Source organism: Clinocottus analis, unplaced genomic scaffold, assembly GCF_023055335.1.
Source record: "Clinocottus analis isolate CAN_PGR_092001 unplaced genomic scaffold, fCliAna1.0.p SCAF_35, whole genome shotgun sequence".
In the NCBI taxonomy this organism is placed as follows: Eukaryota; Metazoa; Chordata; class Actinopteri; order Perciformes; family Cottidae; genus Clinocottus; species Clinocottus analis.
The window spans coordinates 1,527,204-1,547,836 of NW_027176098.1; the positions used below are offsets into that span (position 1 = coordinate 1,527,204).

A 20,633-nucleotide genomic window follows, 5' to 3' on the forward strand; every position below is an offset into this window, starting at 1 on the left:
GACTCGTTTTACGTCTCAAATTTAACAGAAAAACATTTTAAAATCTCTTATTTTCTGTGTTTTTTATTATTTTTTCTGAGCCGAGCCGCCGCTGGTTTACAGGTTCTCATCCTGATGACGTCGGGTCCAGTTTGGATCGTTTCAATAAAGAATTTATCAGATTAAATTCATTTTAATCTGCAGTAAAGGTTCCTCAGAGTGTGAATATTAAACACGTTAATCTTCATTTCACTGAGTTTGATGCTTCAGATTCTCTTCATGTGAAACTTGAATTTACATTTAAGCTTCAAAGAAAAAGATCACAAGACGATGTTTACACTCAGAGATTATTAATACAAAGTTATTATTGATGTGAAGTTATTGTTAATATGAAGAGATTATTCATATGAAGAGATTATTAATATGAAGAGATTATCAGATGTTCATCTCTTTGTTGGATATTAAATATTCACTTCAGAGACGTTTGAGGTTCAGATGTTTCTCTTCACTTCATGAACTTCACTCAATAAATAAATAAATACAAACACATTTTAATTCTTTCAAAGATGTTAAAAAATAATTTAAAACTCTTAAAATCTAAGAAGCAACTGTCAGATACAAGTATTTATACATCATAAAACGTGTATTTCTACCTGATAATGATGAAAGTATTTCTACATCATCCTAATAAAAGTATTTCTATATCGTAATAAAAATATTTCTAAATGTATAAATACTTGTATAAGGATGATGTACAAATACTTGCATTAGGACGATGCATCGCCAGAATAGAAGTATTTCTACATCCTAATAAAAGTGTTTCTACATCCTAATAAAAGTGTTTCTACATCCTAATAAAAGTATTTCTACATCCTAATAAAAGTATTTCTACATCCTAATAAAAGTATTTCTACATCCTAATAAAAGTGTTTCTACATCCTAATAAAAGTATTTCTACATCCTAATAAAAGTATTTCTACATCCTAATAAAAGTGTTTCTACATCCTAATAAAAGTGTTTCTTCATCCTGATAAAAGTATTTGTACATCATCCTGATAAAAGTATTTGTACATCATCCTGATGAAAGTATTTGTACATCATCCTGATAAAAGTATACATCTTAATAATGACAGTATTTCCTGCTGGAGGTCGTCTCTTCCTGCAGAGAACAAGCGGCCATGAGACGCGATGTGAACTGTCCCCATCACCGAGTTCTGGACTCACCTGAGCGGGTCGGAGCTGCGCTGTCCCGGGTCCCGGGTCCCGGAGTCTCGGGGTCTCAGGTCCCGGGGTCTCGGGGTCTCGGGGTCTTGGGTCTCGGGGTCTCAGGTCCCGGGTCTCGGGGTCTTGGGTCCCGGGGTCTCAGGTCCCGGGGTCTCGGGTCTCGGGTCTCGGGGTCTCGGGTCCCGGGTCCCGGGTCCCGGGTCTCGGTGGCTGGTTCACGAACAGGAGGGAGAAGCTTCAGCAGCACTTTGAGTTCAGACCAGAGAAAGTTTCCGTGGAGATGAATCAGAAAAAGAAAGAAAAGCTCCGGTGGGTCAAAGTGAGGCCAGCGGCCCTGCGCGCTGTGTGTGTCCGCGCGGAGGCAGCGGCGGAGCGGGGAGAGAGGCGGCGACGCTCCGCTGGGTTCCCCGCCTCCTCTTCCTCCTCTTCCTCCTCGGAGTTTCCCGGGAGGTTGTGTGTCTTCTTTTCTTTTCTTGTTTCGCAAAACAGGAAAGTTGGTGGCGGCGGAAGGAGGCGGACTCGCTGTCAGAGCGCGCGCGGCTCCTGGACGCTGGACTCCGGGCGGCGGCGGAAGGTGAGTCCCTCCTCCGGGCTGCGGCGAACCATGGAGGGGGAGCCGGACATGCGCTGCGTCCTGCGCGTCTCCGGAGCCCGAACTAGCGGAGAGGTCGCTGCGCGAGCCTCTCTCTCTCTCTCTCTCTCTCTCTCTCTCTCTCTCTCTCTCTCTCTCTCTGTCTCTCTGTCTCTCTCTCTCTCTCTCTCTCTCTCTCTCTCTCTCTCTCTCTCCTTCCATTCAGTTGATCTTTATTGACACCGGAAGCGATGCATCCAGTCAGAAGGTCTTCAGGTCGACCTGAGACCTTCACTGTAAAATCACAGTATGTTGTTGTACTAGTACACTGATGTAGCAGTACACTGATGTAGTACTGCTGTAACGCAGTATGACTTCGTGGTACTCGCTGTACTCACGCTATCAAACAGCAATTTATTGTAAATGCAGTCAAATATTTTACAGTTTTAAGGAAAAGTTCACGGTTCAGTTATGACACTGAGGTCAAGTTCACGTCACTGTTCCAGGAGGACATGGACACAGGTCTGCTGGGTGAAGGTCCCGCCCCTCCTCTTCCTCCTCCTCCTCTTCTTCTCGGCCTCTAGAGGGCGCTGCCGCCCACAGTGGAAAGATTTCCAAAAGATGATAATGAGACGATCAAATATGACGAGACTTAATCAGCTGTTTTGTTTACGTCTGGTTTGTTTACGTCTGGCTTGTTTACGTCTGGCTTGTTTATGTCTAATTTGTTTGTGTCTAGTTTGTTTGTTTACGTGTGATTTGTTTACGTCTGGTCCTGTTAAGTCGATCTTTTCCATCTTAAATGAGTTGTTTGGCGTTCGGCTCGCTCGGTTCCTCAGAGGCTGATCCTCCAACGGTCTCGTCCACTCAGAGGAAGAGCCTCTGTTTCCTCCTCTTCCTCTTCTGCTTCCTCCTCCTCTGTTTCCTCCTCTTCCTCCTCTGCTTCCTCCTCTGTTTCCTCCTCTGTTTCCTCCTCTTCCTCCTCTGCTTCCTCCTCTGTTTCCTCCTCTGTTTCCTCCTCTTCCTCCTCTGCTTCCTCCTCCTCTGTTTCCTCCTCCTCTTCCTCCTCTGCTTCCTCCTCTGTTTCCTCCTCTGTTTCCTCCTCTGTTTCCTCCTCTGCTTCCTCCTCTGCTTCCTCCTCTGTTTCCTCCTCTGTTTCCTCCTCTGCTTCCTCCTCTGTTTCCTCCTCTGTTTCCTCCTCTGCTTCCTCCTCTGCTTCCTCCTCTGCTTCCTCCTCTGCTTCCTCCTCTGGTAAGAAGTCAGGACCATGATGATGTAAAACTAAAGCTGCGTTCACATCACTTTTCCTTCAGCGTTAAATAAACGAGCAGCAGCGTTCATGAAGTTCTCTGCAGCGCGACACGAACATGAAAGAAGTCTGTGATCCAGTCTGTGATCCAGTCTGTGATCCAGTCTGTGATCTAGTCTGCAATCTAGTCTGTGATCCAGTCTGTGATCTAGTCTGTGATCCAGTCTGTGATCTAGTCTGTGATCCAGTCTGTGATCTAGTCTGTGATCCAGTCTGTGATCCAGTCTGTGATCTAGTCTGCGATCTAGTCTGTGATCCAGTCTGTGATCTAGTCTGTGATCCAGTCTGTGATCCAGTCTGTGATCTAGCCTGTGATCGAGTCTGTGATCCAGTCTGTGATCTAGTCTGTGATCCAGTCTGTGATCCAGTCTGTGATCTAGTCTGTGATCCAGTCTGTGATCCAGTCTGTGATCCAGTCTGTGATCCAGTCTGTGAGACGTCGCTCGGCTCCACCAGCTCTGATGAATAAATGATTCCTTGTTGGCAGAATTGAACCCTCAACCTTTCTGAAACGTATCTGAGCAGATATGACGACGCAAAACGTGACTTTTAAAAAACGTTTAATTCATTCACTTTTTAGAAACGTGACTTTTAAAAAAAAGTTACTTTGAAGTTTTAACTAACATTTTTAAAAAGTAACTTTTTAAAAAAGTAACTTTTTAAAAAAGTAACTTTTTAAAAAAAGTAACAATTTTAAAAAGTAACATTTTAAAAAAGTAAAATTTTTAAAAAGTAACAATTAAAAAAAAAAAGTGTACGTAATGTTTGAAGGACATTTGCTGGCGCTGCGTTCTCGCTGGTTTCATGAGGGAAACGGCTCCTAATAATTACATCCATCATTATTATTGTTATTATTAATAATAATATTATGATAAGCTGTAAGGTGGTCGTCCTGCTGTCAGCTCACCTCAGCATCTTCATCAATTTACCTCACCGTGTGTGTGTGTGTGTGTGTGTGTGTGTGTGTGTGTGTGTGTGTGTGTGTGTGTAGATAAGACAGATTACAGCCGAGCTCATTGTGTTTCTGGGTCTGACTCGTTATCCACGACTGTGAGAGCTTTCCCACCCGTCTGCTGCTCGCCACACACACACACACACACACACACACACACACACACACACACACACACACACACACGTATGTTGGGCCTACAGTGTGTGTGTGTGTGTGTGTGTTGTTATGACTGGCGTGCCCCTGACAGCCTCATTCGTCTTCCTCGTCCTCCGCTGGATTGATAACGAACAAAAACACAAACATAAGCGTCTGAAAATGAACTCTCGTCGTCTTTTCCAGCGCAGAGGAATGTGGAGCGGCAGCAGGCGTCTGATTGGCCGAGGCTCAAGCGCAGGGTCGACGGTAGCCAATGGGGAGGTCGCCGGGGTCGGGGGTTCAAATCCCGGCTCCTCCTGGAAGCTCTTTACACCCAAAAGACTGAAAATGAATTAGTATTTCATAAATAGTTATTTTATCCCTCGTGTGAATAATATTTTACAGACAAGATGTAGGTAAATAAATATGTATTTATATAAACATTTTGTTTTAGTCAAATTAATATTACTATTATTATTGTTATTATTTTAATCATATGCCGGTTTTTAGCTTCTGTTTTCTGTTAAAAATACAAAGAACAAGCTGAAAACCAAGAATGTGAAATATCATTTCTCTCCCAGCATTAATCACAGAAACTGAATTAAAACGTTTAATATTCACTCCACGACGTCATCGATTCATTTGAAGGTAAACTTTGAGCAAACATTAAAATGATAACTAAAATGCGTTGAACGATGTTTGTTTCTGCGATGAGGAGCTTCAGGACAGGAAGTGACAAAAACATAAACGCATCGTGTTTCCTGAGAGTTTAACCGTGACGCTCATGAAGTGGGTTAATATTGATTTGACACTTTTTACATTTGAGCTTGTTATTGTGTTATCTTTAAATGTATGAGCCCACTTGTTCTAAAAGTATACAAACTATAATTTTTCCACTTCATCATCATCAGGAGTCAATAATTACAGTTATTCTCCGCATTGTGGCTGCTGGAGAGCCAAAGTAAAACCAGGTAAAAGCTGAGGGAGAATTAGGTGTTTTCATGCATTGATTAATGGCTTTCTAAAGCAAAGCACATCGGAGGAGCCGGACGATCAATAAATTAACTGCCCAAATTCATCATTTTCTACAACAACAGCTAATTATTTCGACGGCTGCGGGAAAAGAAAAAAGGAAAAAGAAAGCAACGATAAACAACAAGGGTTCATTTAGCAGATGTGAGATTAAACTTCTCTACAGCGGTGAGACACTCACACTCAAATATCCTCATTTGATTTCTCTCCTGCAGATATTCAGCTGAATATTTAAGTTATGAAGAAATAAACGATGAAATACGGAACAAAAAATACAATTATCAATGCAGACAAAAAAAAAACATGAACAATGAAAACAAAAGAATTGTTGAAGGCTAAATGTTCTCTGCTTGACTTAAAAGCAGATTAGTGCACGTAGCCGGACCGACACGTGCACGAGCACGAACGTCAGGTTACACTACTTACTGTTCAAAGATCAGTCAACGTTAGCGTCAACGCACGAGAGAAAAGAAAAATGAAATAGAGACGAGTTAAACATGAACTTCCTCCCCCTGGTGGTCAGGAGAGAGAATGCAGCTTTAACACATGAAGCATAGACTTCTATACAACCAGAGGAGTCGTCCCCTGGTGGTCAGGAGAGAGAATGCAGCTTTAACACATGAAGCATAGACTTCTATACAACCAGAGGAGTCGCCCCCTGGTGGTCAGGAGAGAGAATGCAGCTTTAACACATGAAGCATAGACTTCTATACAACCAGAGGAGTCGCCCCCTGGTGGTCAGGAGAGAGAATGCAGCTTTAACACATGAAGCATAGACTTCTATACAACCAGAGGAGTCGCCCCTTGGTGGTCAGGAGAGAGAATGCAGCTTTAACACATGAAGCATAGACTTCTATACAACCAGAGGAATCGCCCCCTGGTGATCAGGAGAGAGAATGCAGCTTTAACACATGAAGCATAGACTTCTATACAACCAGAGGAGTCGCCCCCTGGTGGTCAGGAGAGAGAATGCAGCTTTAACACATGAAGCATAGACTTCTATACAACCAGAGGAGTCGCCCCCTGGTGGTCAGGAGAGAGAATGCAGCTTTAAGAGATGAATTTAGGGAACAGATCTAATAAGTTAATAAATAACTTCTTTGTTGGACTATAAATAACCGCTCAGTGTTCTGTTCAGGCGTTTAAACCACATCGAGGTCTCCTGGCTGAAGAAAACTCATTAAAGCTTATTTAAACCACATATATACATACATATGTAATATTGAATGCACATAGTATATTACAGTGGTCATAAACCACTACTGGAGCCTTGAAGGGACATTTTTTTTAAAGGGTTCATTTCCACTAATTGAGGCCGTGTTGCTTTAAATCCACGAGGGTTCGTTAGCACAATAACTGATTGTAATTCAATTAAAACACACACACACACACACACACACACACACACACACACACACACACACACACCCTGTAACCTTGCTGTGAAAGCCTTTTGTGTGTGTGTGTGTGTGTGTGTGTGTGTGTGTGTGTGTGTGTGTGTGTATAAATATAGCGGTTTAAAGCGGTGTCACTTTCATTTACATAGGAGCATGTTGTTAACGTCGCGCTTTGACATCCAATTAAAACGTTTACATTTCTGCTTAATTAATTCGGCGGATGGCGGGAAGAAAAGACGAATGGACGGCCTGTTTGACAGGAGGCCGATAACCGCGTGTGTGTGAGTGTGTGTGAGTGTGTGTGTGTGTGTTAAGGTCACGGCAGGCTGACTATTATAATTCATCTCTGTAGACGTGAATCCAGGAGGGACTCGCTCCTCTTTTCCAGCGTTGTGAAGTGTTTTAAAGCTGCAACGCTTCTGTTTATGGTTTTAAACGAAGCGCTGCGGCTATTTATTGATCGCTGCATGCTGGGAAATAAAATAGTTTGTCGATCAGGAAGAAAACATGTTTTTAAATCCACGGAGCTCTCACGGGATATTTATACACATATACTTATAAATACCTTTATATATTGTTTTCCTGTTTTTAATTTACATTTTATATTAAATATATGTCTTAATGCATATATTAATTATGTTCATGCTGCAATTATAATCACTTATTTTTAAAATATGATTTATTATTATATTTCATTGGTTTTATTGTGTTTACGATTATCACATTTAAAAAATATTTTCTATCGAATGTTTAATTTTTTTCTTACTTTCTTCTTTATTAACATTTTGTGGAATATGTATTGATCTACAAATACAGATCAGTATTATTCATTAATGAGTACACAACATTATTAACTTGTCTGGCTGAATGTTTTTACAGAAAAGCTTTGACACAATATTCATATCTTAATGTTGAGGAACACAATACAATGACGACTTAATAATTCATGTATTTTCAAAATAAAAGTTTCCTGCAAAGAAACATAATCGGGGAGAGAATTAAAAACACTACGAGACAGTTTACAGTTTTTAGAAAATTGTGATTAGTTTTTAAATATTTATATGATGAGTTTTAGAAATGTCCGACCAAAATGTACTCGCTTCATAAAAATAAATCTTGCTGTAAAGAAAATAACAGAAACGCTTGGAAATCTTTTTGGGGATAGTTATTTATATAATTTGCAATGTATTGAACGCGTCACTACATTTATGCAGTTATTGTTCCATGAGGGTTGATTGTTTGTGTCATTGTTTGTGTAATGTGTCGTTATCTTTACTGCAGCTGTGTTTGCGACACAACGCTGCAGTCCGTCTGCATCAGGAGGCGCGTGTTCCTCCAGCAGACAGGGGGCGCCGCAGCGGATGAACTGCATGTTTACAGTGTTCAACTCACCTCATTGGCTCGTGGACGTTTTGAAGATTCAAGTTCAGGCGATTTTGACGTCGCCATCTTGTTTTTTTGTGTGTAACCAGTGAACAGGAAGTGACCACATCTGGACTGAAGAGGAGTGGTGTAAAGACCTGTCAATCACCTTGTAGCCCCGCCCTAAAGCATCCTCCGCTTTATGGTCTGTTTGACTCAATTAATGCAGCTTCAACAAATGAAGCATAGACTTCTATACAACCAGAGGAGTCGCCCCCTGGTGGTCAGGAGAGAGAATGCAGCTTTAACACATGAAGCATAGACTTCTATACAACCAGAGGAGTCGCCCTCTGGTGGTCAGGAGAGAGAATGCAGCTTTAACACATGAAGCATAGACTTCTATACAACCAGAGGAGTCGCCCCCTGGTGGTCAGGAGAGAGAATGCAGCTTTAACACATGAAGCATAGACTTCTATACAACCAGAGGAGTCGCCCCCTGGTGGTCAGGAGAGAGAATGCAGCTTTAACACATGAAGCATAGACTTCTATACAACCAGAGGAGTCGCCCCCTGGTGGTCAGGAGAGAGAATGCAGCTTCAACACATGAAGCATAGACTTCTATACAACCAGAGGAGTCGCCCCCTGGTGGTCAGGAGAGAGAATGCAGCTTCAACACATGAAGCATAGACTTCTATACAACCAGAGGAGTCGTCCCCTGGTGGTCAGGAGAGAGAATGCAGCTTTAACACATGAAGCAGTGACTTCTATACAACCAGAGGAGTCGCCCCCTGGTGGTCAGGAGAGAGAATGCAGCTTCAACACATGAAGCATAGACTTCTATACAACCGGAGGAGTCGGCCCTGGTGCCTCTGCAGCAGCTGTATCTGGTGTCTTCTGAGCGGCTGCAGGTGCGTTCTGGCTGACAGGTGTGACATTCTTCTTGTTCTGCTACAAACGATCAAACACGCTCGTGTTGCTGTTTCTATCCGCTCGGGTGTTAAAGGTCAAACCGGACCGATGACCTTTATCTGAGCCGCTCGTGTTCATCTCTGGGACCACGGAGGGTCTCGCCCCGCAGGTTGGCCACCGTTTACTTTATTTTGAAGGATTAAGGTTGTAATTAGTAAAATAAAGATGTTTTACATGCAGATGCTTTATTTTCTTTTTCATCTCTTTTGCCTTTGATCCTTTCCTCATGTTCTTTTCTCCCTCACTTCGTTTCCTTCTCTCCTCTCCCTGTGTCTTCATCTTGTCTCATCTCCTCTATCCTTGTGTCCTCTCCTCTCTTTCACACCTTGACTCTCATTAACTCTTCTCCTTCTTGTCTCCTCTGCTCCCCTCGCCTCCTTGTCTCCTCTCCTCGTCTCCCTCCTCGTCTACTCTCCTCATCTCCTCTCCCCTTCTTGTCTCCCATCCTTGTCTCCTCTCCTCATCTCCTCTCCCCTCCTTGTCTACTATCATCTCCTCATCTCTTCATCTCCTCGTCTCCCTTTCTTCCTCTCCTCATCTCCTCGTCTCCTCTCCTCATCTCCTCTCCCCTTCTTGTCTCCCATCCTTGTCTCCTCTCCTCATCTCCTCCCCCCTCCTTGTCTACTATCCTCTCCACATCTCTTCATCTCCTCGTCTCCCTTTCTTCCTCTCCTCATCTCCTCGTCTCCTCTCCTCTGGGCGGGACGTTGATCCTGGTCCGGCCCCTAGGGGGCGTGGTCTGGTGACGTATTCGTGTTTGTAGCGCTGTTTCCCGGCCAGCCTTCCAGCTGTGACTCGCTGTGATTTCCTGCTCTCCCTCCTCCTCTTCCTCCTCCTCCTCCTCTTCCTCCGGTTAAAGATGGAGCTCCGGATGATCCTCCGCGCGGTGCTCGTCCTCTCTGCCGCCTCTCTGCAGCCGTCGCGCGGCGCGGCTTCACGGACCGGCCCGCGGGTCACGGAGGAGGTGGGTGACGTCATCTGCCGCATGCATCTGCATTCATCTGAAAAACAAGAATTCAATCTCTCTCTCTTTATTCTCACGGCGAGTCGCTGTGCACGCGCTGCAGGAGCGTGCGTAATAACGGGTCGTCCTGTCTGCAAGAGCACGCACGAACACGCGCGCACATATACATATACTAACACACACACACACACACACACACACACACACACACACAGAGAGAACTGTGAGACGACGTGTCCTGTTCCTATCTATATGTTCGCAGTCACACACACACACACGCACGCACACGCACACACAGAAATTGTGCAATGTGTCTCTATCGAGAATATGTTCGCAGTCACACACACACACACACACACACACACACACACACACACACACCTTGGAGTGTATTTTATTAACATTACTTTATCATCACATGCTTTTTATATATAAATTATCCAATAGTATGACTGAACCCTGGTCTGTCAACACATGCTCTTATTTTGAAAGGGTGTTCATTAAAGCAGAGATCACTAGAAATTAAGATTAAAGAGTTCAAAGACGGACATATTACATGTATTAATTCTCCAAATGTACATACACACTGGCCCTTTAAATGTACATACACACTGGCCCTTTAAATGTACATACACACTGGCCCTTTAAATGTACATACACACTGGCCCTTTAAATGTACATACACACTGGCCCTTTAAATGTACATACACACTGGCCCTTTAAATGTACATACACACTGGCCCTTTAAATGTACATACACACTGGCCCTTTAAATGTACATACACACTGGCCCTTTAAGTGTACATACACACTGGCCCTTTAAATGTACATACACACTGGCCCTTTAAGTGTACATACACACTGGCCCTTTAAAGTGTTTCAAAAACATCAGAGTAAAAAATAAAAAAAATGTGCAAAACTGAAGTAAATGTTTCTTGTCACTTCAGACTTTTGAGTGTGTGACAGCCTTCATTGTGTGTGTGTGTGTGTGTGTGTGTGTGTGTGTGTGTGTGTGTGTGTGTGTGTGTGTGTGTGTCCAGGTGTTCTTTGACATCACAGTATCAGGTCACGAGGTCGGACGGATCGTCGTCGGCCTTTTCGGGGAGGTCGTCCCACTCACTGTCAATAACTTTGTCTCCCTGGCAACCGGAGAGGTAGACACACACACACACACACACACACACACACACACACACACACACACACACACACACACACACACACACACACACACACACACACACACCTGTTTCCATTTCTCCCATTTTCCTTCATGATTTATAATCTTTCACTCTTGTTCCTCAACTTCTTTTCACGTATTTTATGCAGTATTTATACTTCACTTTATAACTAAAATACTATATTTAACAGTGTTTTTAAAGGTCAACTTTACCAGATGAACCTGAATTCAACACAGACTTACTTTCATATCTGGAGTCAATGTTGCAAATATTAGATATTTTATTTAGAAATTGAATGAAGTTTGGTTGAGTTTGAATGTGTACTGCGTGTTTATATACTTATAATTATGTATTGTATACGTATACTATACGTATATATTTCACATGTAAAGCCTTTGAAATGCTCGTCTTGTAAAGTGTGAAAGTTTTCATCTAAAATCTGAGTCAGTTGTGGTTTTTTGTTTGGTTTGTGTAACACAACTCGTAACACAACTCGTAACACAACTCGTAACACAACTCGTTCTCTGCAGAAAGGTTACGGATACAAAGGGACGAAGTTCCACAGAGTCATCAAGGACTTCATGATCCAGGGAGGAGACTTCACCGCCGGGGACGGAACAGGAGGTACAAGTACACACAGCAAGTACACACAGCAAGTACACAAAGCACCAAGTACACACAGCAAGTACACACAGCAAGTACACACAGCACCAAGTACACACAGCCAGTACACACAGCACCAAGTACACACAGCAAGTACACACAGCAGCAAGGACATGCAGCACTAAGTACACACAGCACCAAGTACACAGACGACGTAGTACACAGACCACCAAGTACACAGACGACGTAGTACACAGACCACCAAGTACACAGACCGAAACAAAGCAACAAAGTAACTTTTCCGTCATGTGAAGGGGACTTGGTGGCTCCTCACTGAGAGACGACTTTAACTTCACAGACCAACCAGGTGCGAAGAGAAAGTTACAGAACGTAACCAGGCGAGTTGATTTAGATTTGAGATTTTCGTGCAGAATTGGTCACCAGCTGAACGTCTTCCTCCTTCAGGTCACAGCATCTATGGAACCACGTTCACGGATGAAAACTTCAAACTGAAGCATTTGGGATCAGGATGGGTGAGCTCACACACGTGTGTGTGTGTGTGTGTGTGTGTGTGTACATGTACACGCACGTGCTTCACTTTTTACACATTTTCTTATTTTACAGCCTCATTCCAAAATGGATTGAATTCATTTGGAAATTTTTGAAACTAAAGAAGGAAAATATAACGTGAACATAAGTACTCACAGCCCGTTTCCACTGTTCATCCTTGAGATGCTTCACAACTTGATTGGAGTCCACTTGTGTTCAATATTACGCTGTGTGTTTGTGTGTCTGTGTGGTTGTGTGTCTGTGCATCAGGTGAGTATGGCCAACGCCGGGCCCGACACCAACGGATCGCAGTTCTTCATCCTGGCGGCCAAAGCGCCGTGGCTGGACGGGAAACACGTGGTCTTCGGCAAAATCCTGGACGGGATGGTGGGTCCACGTCTTTTATTCAGTATGGCTGCAAACAAAGAGACGATCGGCGTGTTTTAGAGTCCAGTGAACAGGTTCAATTCGTCGTTTAGTTCTTTAACTCAACAAACACAACTTACAGTTCCTTCCTGAGCTCAGCCTGCTTCCTGGTTCTGCCGCAGGTGAGCTGCTTCCTGTCTAGATTCAGGGGCTCCGCCCACACAGAGGCGTTCAAGGTCCAGGAAGAAAGTTAGGGCATTTTTGCCTTCAGCGGACCTAAACCTACGGTACACGGAATCTGCACTAAATTATAGTACTAAAAATATTTGACTTCACTTAATCAAAGTCAAACTTTCCAGAGATTCTGTGAAGAAAGTGATATTTTATAGTAGAAAAAAGTGATTATTATTTTTTTCTTTTCTGTGTTCAACTAATCATCAACTAATCAATCAACTAATAAACCAGTCACACCTACTCTGCTTTATGAACCTCTTAACTGGTATCACAAGTGTTTTCTATATTTTATACCTTTTAAAACATTTTCAAATAGCCGTTGTGGTCGAGGAGATATTCTGTATTTCGTATGGCTCAACGAGTCGCGGTACATTTTGAAACATAGTTTTACTTCAGTAAGGTTTTGAGTGCAGGAGTTTTACTTGTAGTGAAGTATTTTCACTACTTTTACCGCAGAAAAGGATGTGAATACTTCTTCCATCATACTTGATGAAATCTAAATAAAAAGCCCTCAGACAGTCGCTGCTTGTTCCCGATGACGTCGTCTGATGTGAAACCTGTTTCTCACCTGACAGTCTGTGGTTCACACCATCGAGCTGCAGGACACCAACGACAGGAACCTGCCGCACACCGAGTGCGTGATCGTCAACAGCGGCCGGATCCCCGTCAAAGAGCCCTTTGTGGTGGAGGTGGAGGGCTGGTAGACGGTTATTATAGATTATTATGTTCTGGTAATCAATCAGAAGTCCACACGGCCAAAATCACTTTTTCATACGATCACTTTTTGCATGCTAAAACGTGCTAATGCTAGCAAGAAGCGCTCGGTATCGATTTAAATGTTTTACTACAGAGTTTTCTGTAATGATACAAAAACCTTAACGTTTTAAAAGAAATATAGACATATTTTTTGGTATTTTAAGAAAAAAAATATGCTTCTCCAATTCATCAGAGTTGTTTTCTGAACACAAAAAGCTGCAAAAGAATGATCAAAATGTTTAATGAAATCGAGAAAGATTTAAACAAAGAGACGAAACTAAACGTAGAATTTGACCAAGCAGCTAGAAATATAATGAAATGTGTTTTAGTTTGAAAGCCAAAACATGTCGGATGTTAATAATCGTCTCTTTTAGAAAACTAACATGGACGTCATAAACGTTAGCATGTAAGAATCTACATGCTAACAATATGTTTGCTACTGCCAGCATGCTAACAGACACTTTTTACTGTACACAGAGACAATATGTATACATAAGTAATATTTTCAGTTATTAACAGAACATATCACACATTGATGTCAAAGAACTTTCCGACAACAGGAAGTATCGGTCAAAGAAATATGAATCTGCGCTCAATGGAGCGCCACACCGGTTCCCTCCACCAACAGGATTTGGGATTATTGCAAAAAAATAATCCCCGTTGCAAACAAGCGTTTATGATTCTTGCACGTTTTTGTCTATCAAACTAAATCTTCCAACTAAAACCTTAATACAGGAACAGGAAGTGAATAAATGCTGACTCATTTCTGGGTTTCAGGACTCCTGCAGCTCTCGATTAACTTTTACAAATGTTCAGACACAAAGTTTAGTCCATCACGAGCAGTGAATAGTGAAGGAAACCTCAAACATTTGCATGTCATAATATTTTTATGCTCAGGTGGAAAACCTTAAATCTCAAAATGGCCACTTTTTCATGTTTGTAGCAACAATGCTACGTTTGAACCCACGAAGCAACTTGATCCTGATGTGAGGCTTTTTAACCGAAAGGTCTTGAAAGGATTCACTCTGATGTCATTTTAAAAACACGCCGCTGAGTGAAGGTTCAGCATCGCTCTGTAGCTTTTACTGGAGGAGAAATATCTTTTATTCATTCATGACGTCGTGTCAAAACCAGGAGAAATGAGACTTCCATGAACGCGGTACTCATCCGATTCACTGTGCTTCATGCTAACGGTTTCATACGTTAGCATACTTGCTATATCTAATAGGTGGTGCTAGTTAGCATCATCCATTAAAAACTCTGTGTTACAATAAATAATGAACTGTGACTACGACATGACGAACTTCCAGCCCATTGGCAAGGCAGCTCTGAAAGACTCACAAAACAATCTATTGGTCATCGTGAACAGAGGCGCCGAACCTCAACCCAACTGTTGTTGTTGTTGTTGTTGTTGTTGTTGTTGTTGTTGTTGTTGTCTAAACCCAACTGTTGGTTTTAACGTAAAGTCCTGAAAAACATTCTTACTAATTAAAAACGGACAATTCTCATCGCGCTACACAAAAACCGATGGATTGCATTTCGTGACTCTTTCCCTGCTGACGCTTGGTGAAAACTTGCACTTCCAGAACGATGTCGCTCCTCTTCAACCTCATGACATCATTCTTCATTTGCCAAATTTGTTCACTTTTTCTATGCATCTTGTACCTCGATATCAACGTCAGACGTATGCAAAGCGCTGCAGCGAGCGTCCATCGCCATTGTTGCACTTTATTCTCTTAAAAATGAAGGTTTCTCATGCTTTGACTGAAAAGAGGTGTGATCACGCACCACGTCATGTTCGCTAAAACAGAGGGAACAGGTGTGGATAGTAGCGCTGTAGCTAACACCTCAGTAGCAAGTTTAAACGTTGTACTTTGTTGTTTCTCTGTTTCCTCTTGCGTCTTTGTGACCGTTGAACTGAACTGTAAAGCAGCTGCTGGACGTCTGTAACGAGCATATCAGGGTTCCACCATATTGAAAGGAACCGCAGCAGAAGAACCCAACAGGTGTGTTTTCTACAATAAACAAGACGCTGTTGAAAAAACCATGTTTGGGAGTTTTGGTGTTTCTGTTTCCTCGTGATCCTCCACAACACTCTGGAGCCGTGAAGACGATCAAGAGCGTCTTTTCATTCAGACGCTTCACTTCCTGTGCGAGCGGCTGAGTGTTAAACGGTGTAATTATCTCCGGTAGAAGGTGAAGCTGCAGAGGAGCTGACAGCTGATCTCTCAGCGCTGACACAAAACTGCTGCTAATGAGAACTACAGCGGGTGATTTGTTTCCCCTGTTCTACAACACACACACACACACACACACACACACACACGCACAAGGGAGGAAAACATCTCTGAACACAAAGGTCAAAGCGGAGCAGAAATCTCAGGAGGAAGACAGGAAGTCGACAGAAAACAGTGAAACACGCCGTCGTCCGCTCGCCGTTCAGGAAAAAAACGCGCCGGATTTTCACAAATTATGAAGAAAAATGATCCGGATTCTCACTTGTGTTTGTTTTTGAGCAGCTGAAGTTCACCGGTTTTATTTTATTCATGTCGTTAGCGATGGAGGAGAGAGACGGACGGTCTTTAGCAGTTTCTGTGACGACATCAAAGCTGCAAACACAAACGAGTAAAACGCGTTTCAAAATGAAAGAAAGTGAAAGACGACAACGAGCAGGACAGAAACGTGTCCATGCAGAAACTCTGGTGTCGTGTGAGTTACAAGCAGACGCTCTTTGACTTTGACTCGTGCCGTTTGGATATCGGTGCGACTGATTTGTGGATTTTTCCGATGCTAAATGCAGTTTGCAGAGACGTACGGTGAGAAGTTCACGTGAAATCTTCCTGCTGTCGTCCTGGCGGCGCCTCTCACCAGGCTTAGCACCCGCTAGTCTGCACCGCTAGCTCACCCGAGGAGGCGCGATGGCAACAGGTCCGCGCTACAGTTCAGTGCACGCTAGCGAGCTAGCAGCGCGGGCGTTAGCTCCTGAGCTAGCTGAGGAGGCGGGGTTTCCCTCAAGTAAACAAAACTGACAATTCAGCACAAATTAACAAAGTGTTGTCAGAGCTAGCAGCTATCTGCTGGAGCTAGCACTAGCTGCTAGCTGCTGCAGCTTTCAGGCGGTTGCAACTGGTTCCAGATGTTTTTTTGGCAGTTTTAAACAGTTTCTCTGTGCAGACACATTGATAATAAAAATGCATTTACACTTCTAAAAATGAATTTCACGCTTCAAGAGGATTGTTTTGGTGGTTTCATATCAAGCACTTCACGATAAACGATGTTCCAAAGTTTCACCTTCAACTTTCTACTTGCCACTTTAAAAATATTATTTTTGGAGGAGAATTTAAGGATGTGAAATGCATGAAACACTCAGCTGAGGATATTTCCTGTCTGCTGTTGTAAACTAGCACCTTAAACATCTCAGCGCCCTCTCCTCAGCACGCCGCGGGAAAAGAAGAAGAAGAAGAAGAGAAACCTCTTCTCTCCGTTTGTCAGCCGACATAACAAGACTGTCTGAACCCGACGAACCAGCAGAGAGGACGAGGAGAGGAAACAGAGGAGAGATGGAGAGGAGAGAGGGAGAGAGAAAGTGGTGGTGGGTTTTTAAATGGTCCGGAGGGATGCGTGTCGAGGAGGAGGAGGAGGAGGAAGAGGAAAGGAGGGGGGGGGGGCTCCCACAGCGACTGCAAGTTGTTATATTGGGGATCTGTTAGTGGATCAATGAAAAGAGAAAGAAAGAGAAAGAGGGAGAGAGGCTGTGTGGAAGGATGACAGGCCTCATTACCACCAAACCTCAGACAGTGATGCTTCTGCGTGTGTGTGTGTGTGCGTGTGTGTGTGTGTGTGTGTGTGCACTGTGTGTATTCCCATGCCACATGACGCCTATTTACATGCATGAGTCTGTGTTTGTGCAGGATCGTCCATCCTCTCTCTCGCTGTGTGTGTGTGTGTGTGTGTGTGTGTGTGTGTGTGTGTGTGTGTGTGTGTGTGTGTGTGTGTGCTCCCTGAAGGCCTCTGTAAGAGGAGGATGATGGGACAGAGTTGTTTAAAGGTCAGCGGCAAAACACATCATCAGACAGAGAGAGCTCACAGCGAACCGCACACAACGAAGACACCGGGGGCAGTTATTCGTATATATATATATATATATATATATATATATATATATATACATATATATATATATATATATATATATATATATATGGTGTTTTACATATTTGTTTTTCTACAAAGAACGGGAATATTAAGAGGAGGAATAGCGGCATGAAGATCGCACGTTACATTGTACGACAACACGAAGACTCGAGACGACAAACTTCATCACTCCTCTCGACCTCCACTTCCTTCCGTTCTTACCTTTCACAATAAAAGCCCTTTGACTGTAATGCTGTAACCGTTCAGGCTGGTCTCATCCATCATTTAATACGGGACCTTTCCAAGAACACAACCGAGTATTCGTGTTGAATAAACTTCGCCTTCTTTTTAACGAGCAGGAAATTGACACGTTGAAGAATTTCGGCTGAAAACGGAACGAAAAAAAAAAGTTGGACATTTTAATAACATCATACGAGCCGCCGTATGAGGACATGTTGAACAGTTGAACTCTACTTTACTCAGACCTCCGTGAATCTATTGGAAGAAGTGTGTCACCATGGTCACACATGGAGGGAGAGCCTCGTTTTCAGGGTTTTTTTGTTTTTGAGAGCAAATTTTATTTTTGAGAGCTTTTTTTTAATATATATATATATTTTTTTTTTTCAATGTGTTTTTTTTAAAGCAATTTTTTTAATTGAGAGCAAAGATTTTGAGATAATTTACTTACAAACTAGAAATTTGCTCTGGTAAAAAAAACACAAATCTACCTTCATATAAAGGGATTCTTTGCAGTGTGGATTTCCTCATGTGGAGGGTGAGAACTGGTTGAACTGGTGGAACTGGTGGACCTGCAGTCCTTCACAGACGTGCGTGGAGTCCGGAGCCCGGATCCACACATTGTTAACGAACATCACATTCTGGGTTTTGCTGAATCATCCGAGGGTACAAGCGCCCTTTCACTGCGACCTCGAGGAGACGTTTTGGGTCGAAGCGCCGCCAGAAGAACGTTTGACCTGTGGAAAGTCCAGAAGTCCAGAAGTCCAGAAGTCCAGAAGTCCAGACGACCGGAAAACCAGACGACCGGACGCAGGACCGAAGTTCTGAAAGTCTTCCTGCGTCCGCGGCCCAGAGAAGGTTGAAAATCAATCCTGAACTTCTGCAGGTAAAACGAGGCGCCGCAGTTTGAGCTGCAGCCTTTTGGAGCCTGAACTACACGGTACACGGTAACTTTAAAAAACCTTTCAAGTTGTTTTATTGCATAAATGTAAAATAACAATATAAGATCTATAATATGTTAAAGCTAATTTATCATTTATCATTCAAGATGACATCATCACGTAAAACAGAGTGACTTTGACGCCTATTTTGCTGAATTACAATAAAATGTTTAAAATAAGGCACAACACAGTATTGTATATATAGAATATGTATATATATAGATATATATATCTATATATATATATATATATATATATATATATATATATGTATATATATTGTATATATAGGATTGCACAATCAGTGACTAAAGTGCACTATGCAATAAATAAATATACATAATATTATTTATATATTTATAATATTGATGACATTCATAATAAACACACTGCATAATTATGAGGACAGGTGTTGTTTTAATTCCATTTTGTAGTGTTATATTTCATTTTAAACTCATAATATGTTATAATCTGCTTAAAGCGCCGTATGATCATAGTTTTAACTATAAGAATATTTACGTTCATTTGACTTATTTAAGAGTGTTTTAGAACATTTTTTATTAACTTAAAATGTTAAGTGTCATGATAACATTTAGTGTTTTATAATTCCCGTAGTTTTATCACAATATACCATGTTTATATTAATAATAATCACTGTTATACTTCATTACTCTGAAGTGAATTAAATAATGTAAATATATATAAATAATTAATGCAAGAACTACAAAAAACGTCAAATTAATTCTCCCGAATTCGCTGGGATTCTTTCTCCTTGTAGGAAAAATGTGAACGCCGATCAAGTGCACATCCTCTTCCTCCTCTTCCTCCTCTATGCGACAAGCATCTCCTCCTCCTCCTCCTCTTCGTCCTCCTGTCTGAATTAGAGAGAGGAATAGTGATATTGACAGGGCTGACGGGTTCGGGGCAGAAGAAACATGAATACTTACATGTGTCAAAGGCACCGCGAGGAGGAGGAGGAGGAGGAGGAAGAGGAGGAGGAGGAAGAGGAGGAGGAGGAAGAGGAGGTCACACATATCACTGTGTCTTATTACAGCTTTGATATTATGACAATGACACGCAGTCAATTCAAATTTGAGAATCAGCGAGGCCACCGGGTCCAGCAGAAGCTCAGGAATTAGTCCGCTGACATTTCTACACGGACATATTGACGTGTAACACGCTGCGGACGCCGAGACTAACGCTCCGCTGAGCTGCTTATCGACGAGCAGTTAAACTGTATTTACTGCTCCGTGATTGGCGGCCAGGTGTCTGTTGGAAAACTGCAGTTTGGGATCAGTTTCATCTCCCGGCGAGTTCAGGACACGGTTAGCGTAGCTTAGCACAAAGACGTCGCCGTGTTGCCGTTTTTTTTTTTACAGCCAGCAAACAGGAAGTGTGTGGACGTAGAGACGCTGTGTCGACCTGTCAATCACCTCGTAGCCCCGCCCTTAAAGCCTCCTCCTGAGGGAATACATCAAGAGAGAAGTAGAGTCATTTATATAGACTTCTATACAACCAGAGGAGTCGCCCCCTGGTGGTCAGGAGAGAGAATGCAGCTTTAACACATGAAGCATAGACTTCTATACAACCAGAGGAGCCCCCTGGTGGTCAGGAGAGAGAATGCAGCTTTAACACATGAAGCATAGACTTCTATACAACCAGAGGAGTCGCCCCCTGGTGGTCAGGAGAGAGAATGCAGCTTTAACACATGAAGCATAGACTTCTATACAACCAG

The 20,633-nt window shown here is 42.7% G+C and overlaps 1 protein-coding gene across 1 annotated transcript; it reads left to right on the forward strand.

Moving 5' to 3' along the window:
* The first annotated feature begins 9,770 nt into the window (after window positions 1-9,770).
* Window positions 9,771-15,604, forward strand: ppic (peptidylprolyl isomerase C). Its single transcript, XM_068596283.1, has 6 exons — window positions 9,771-9,897; window positions 10,938-11,051; window positions 11,609-11,702; window positions 12,147-12,214; window positions 12,501-12,617; window positions 13,406-15,604. The coding sequence occupies exons 1-6, from the start codon at window positions 9,793-9,795 to the stop codon at window positions 13,532-13,534; spliced, it is 627 nt and encodes a 208-aa protein (XP_068452384.1). The 5' UTR covers window positions 9,771-9,792; the 3' UTR covers window positions 13,535-15,604.
* Window positions 15,605-20,633: the final 5,029 nt, after the last annotated feature.

Coding starts and splice junctions, on each gene's coding strand:
- ppic (XM_068596283.1), top strand. CDS start 9,793: ATGGAGCTCCGGATGATCCTCCGCGCGGTGCTCGTCCTCTCTGCCGCC. Junction 11,703..12,146: donor CGCCGGGGACGGAACAGGAG/GTACAAGTACAC, acceptor TTCCTCCTTCAG/GTCACAGCATCTATGGAACC. Junction 12,618..13,405: donor GCAAAATCCTGGACGGGATG/GTGGGTCCACGT, acceptor CTCACCTGACAG/TCTGTGGTTCACACCATCGA.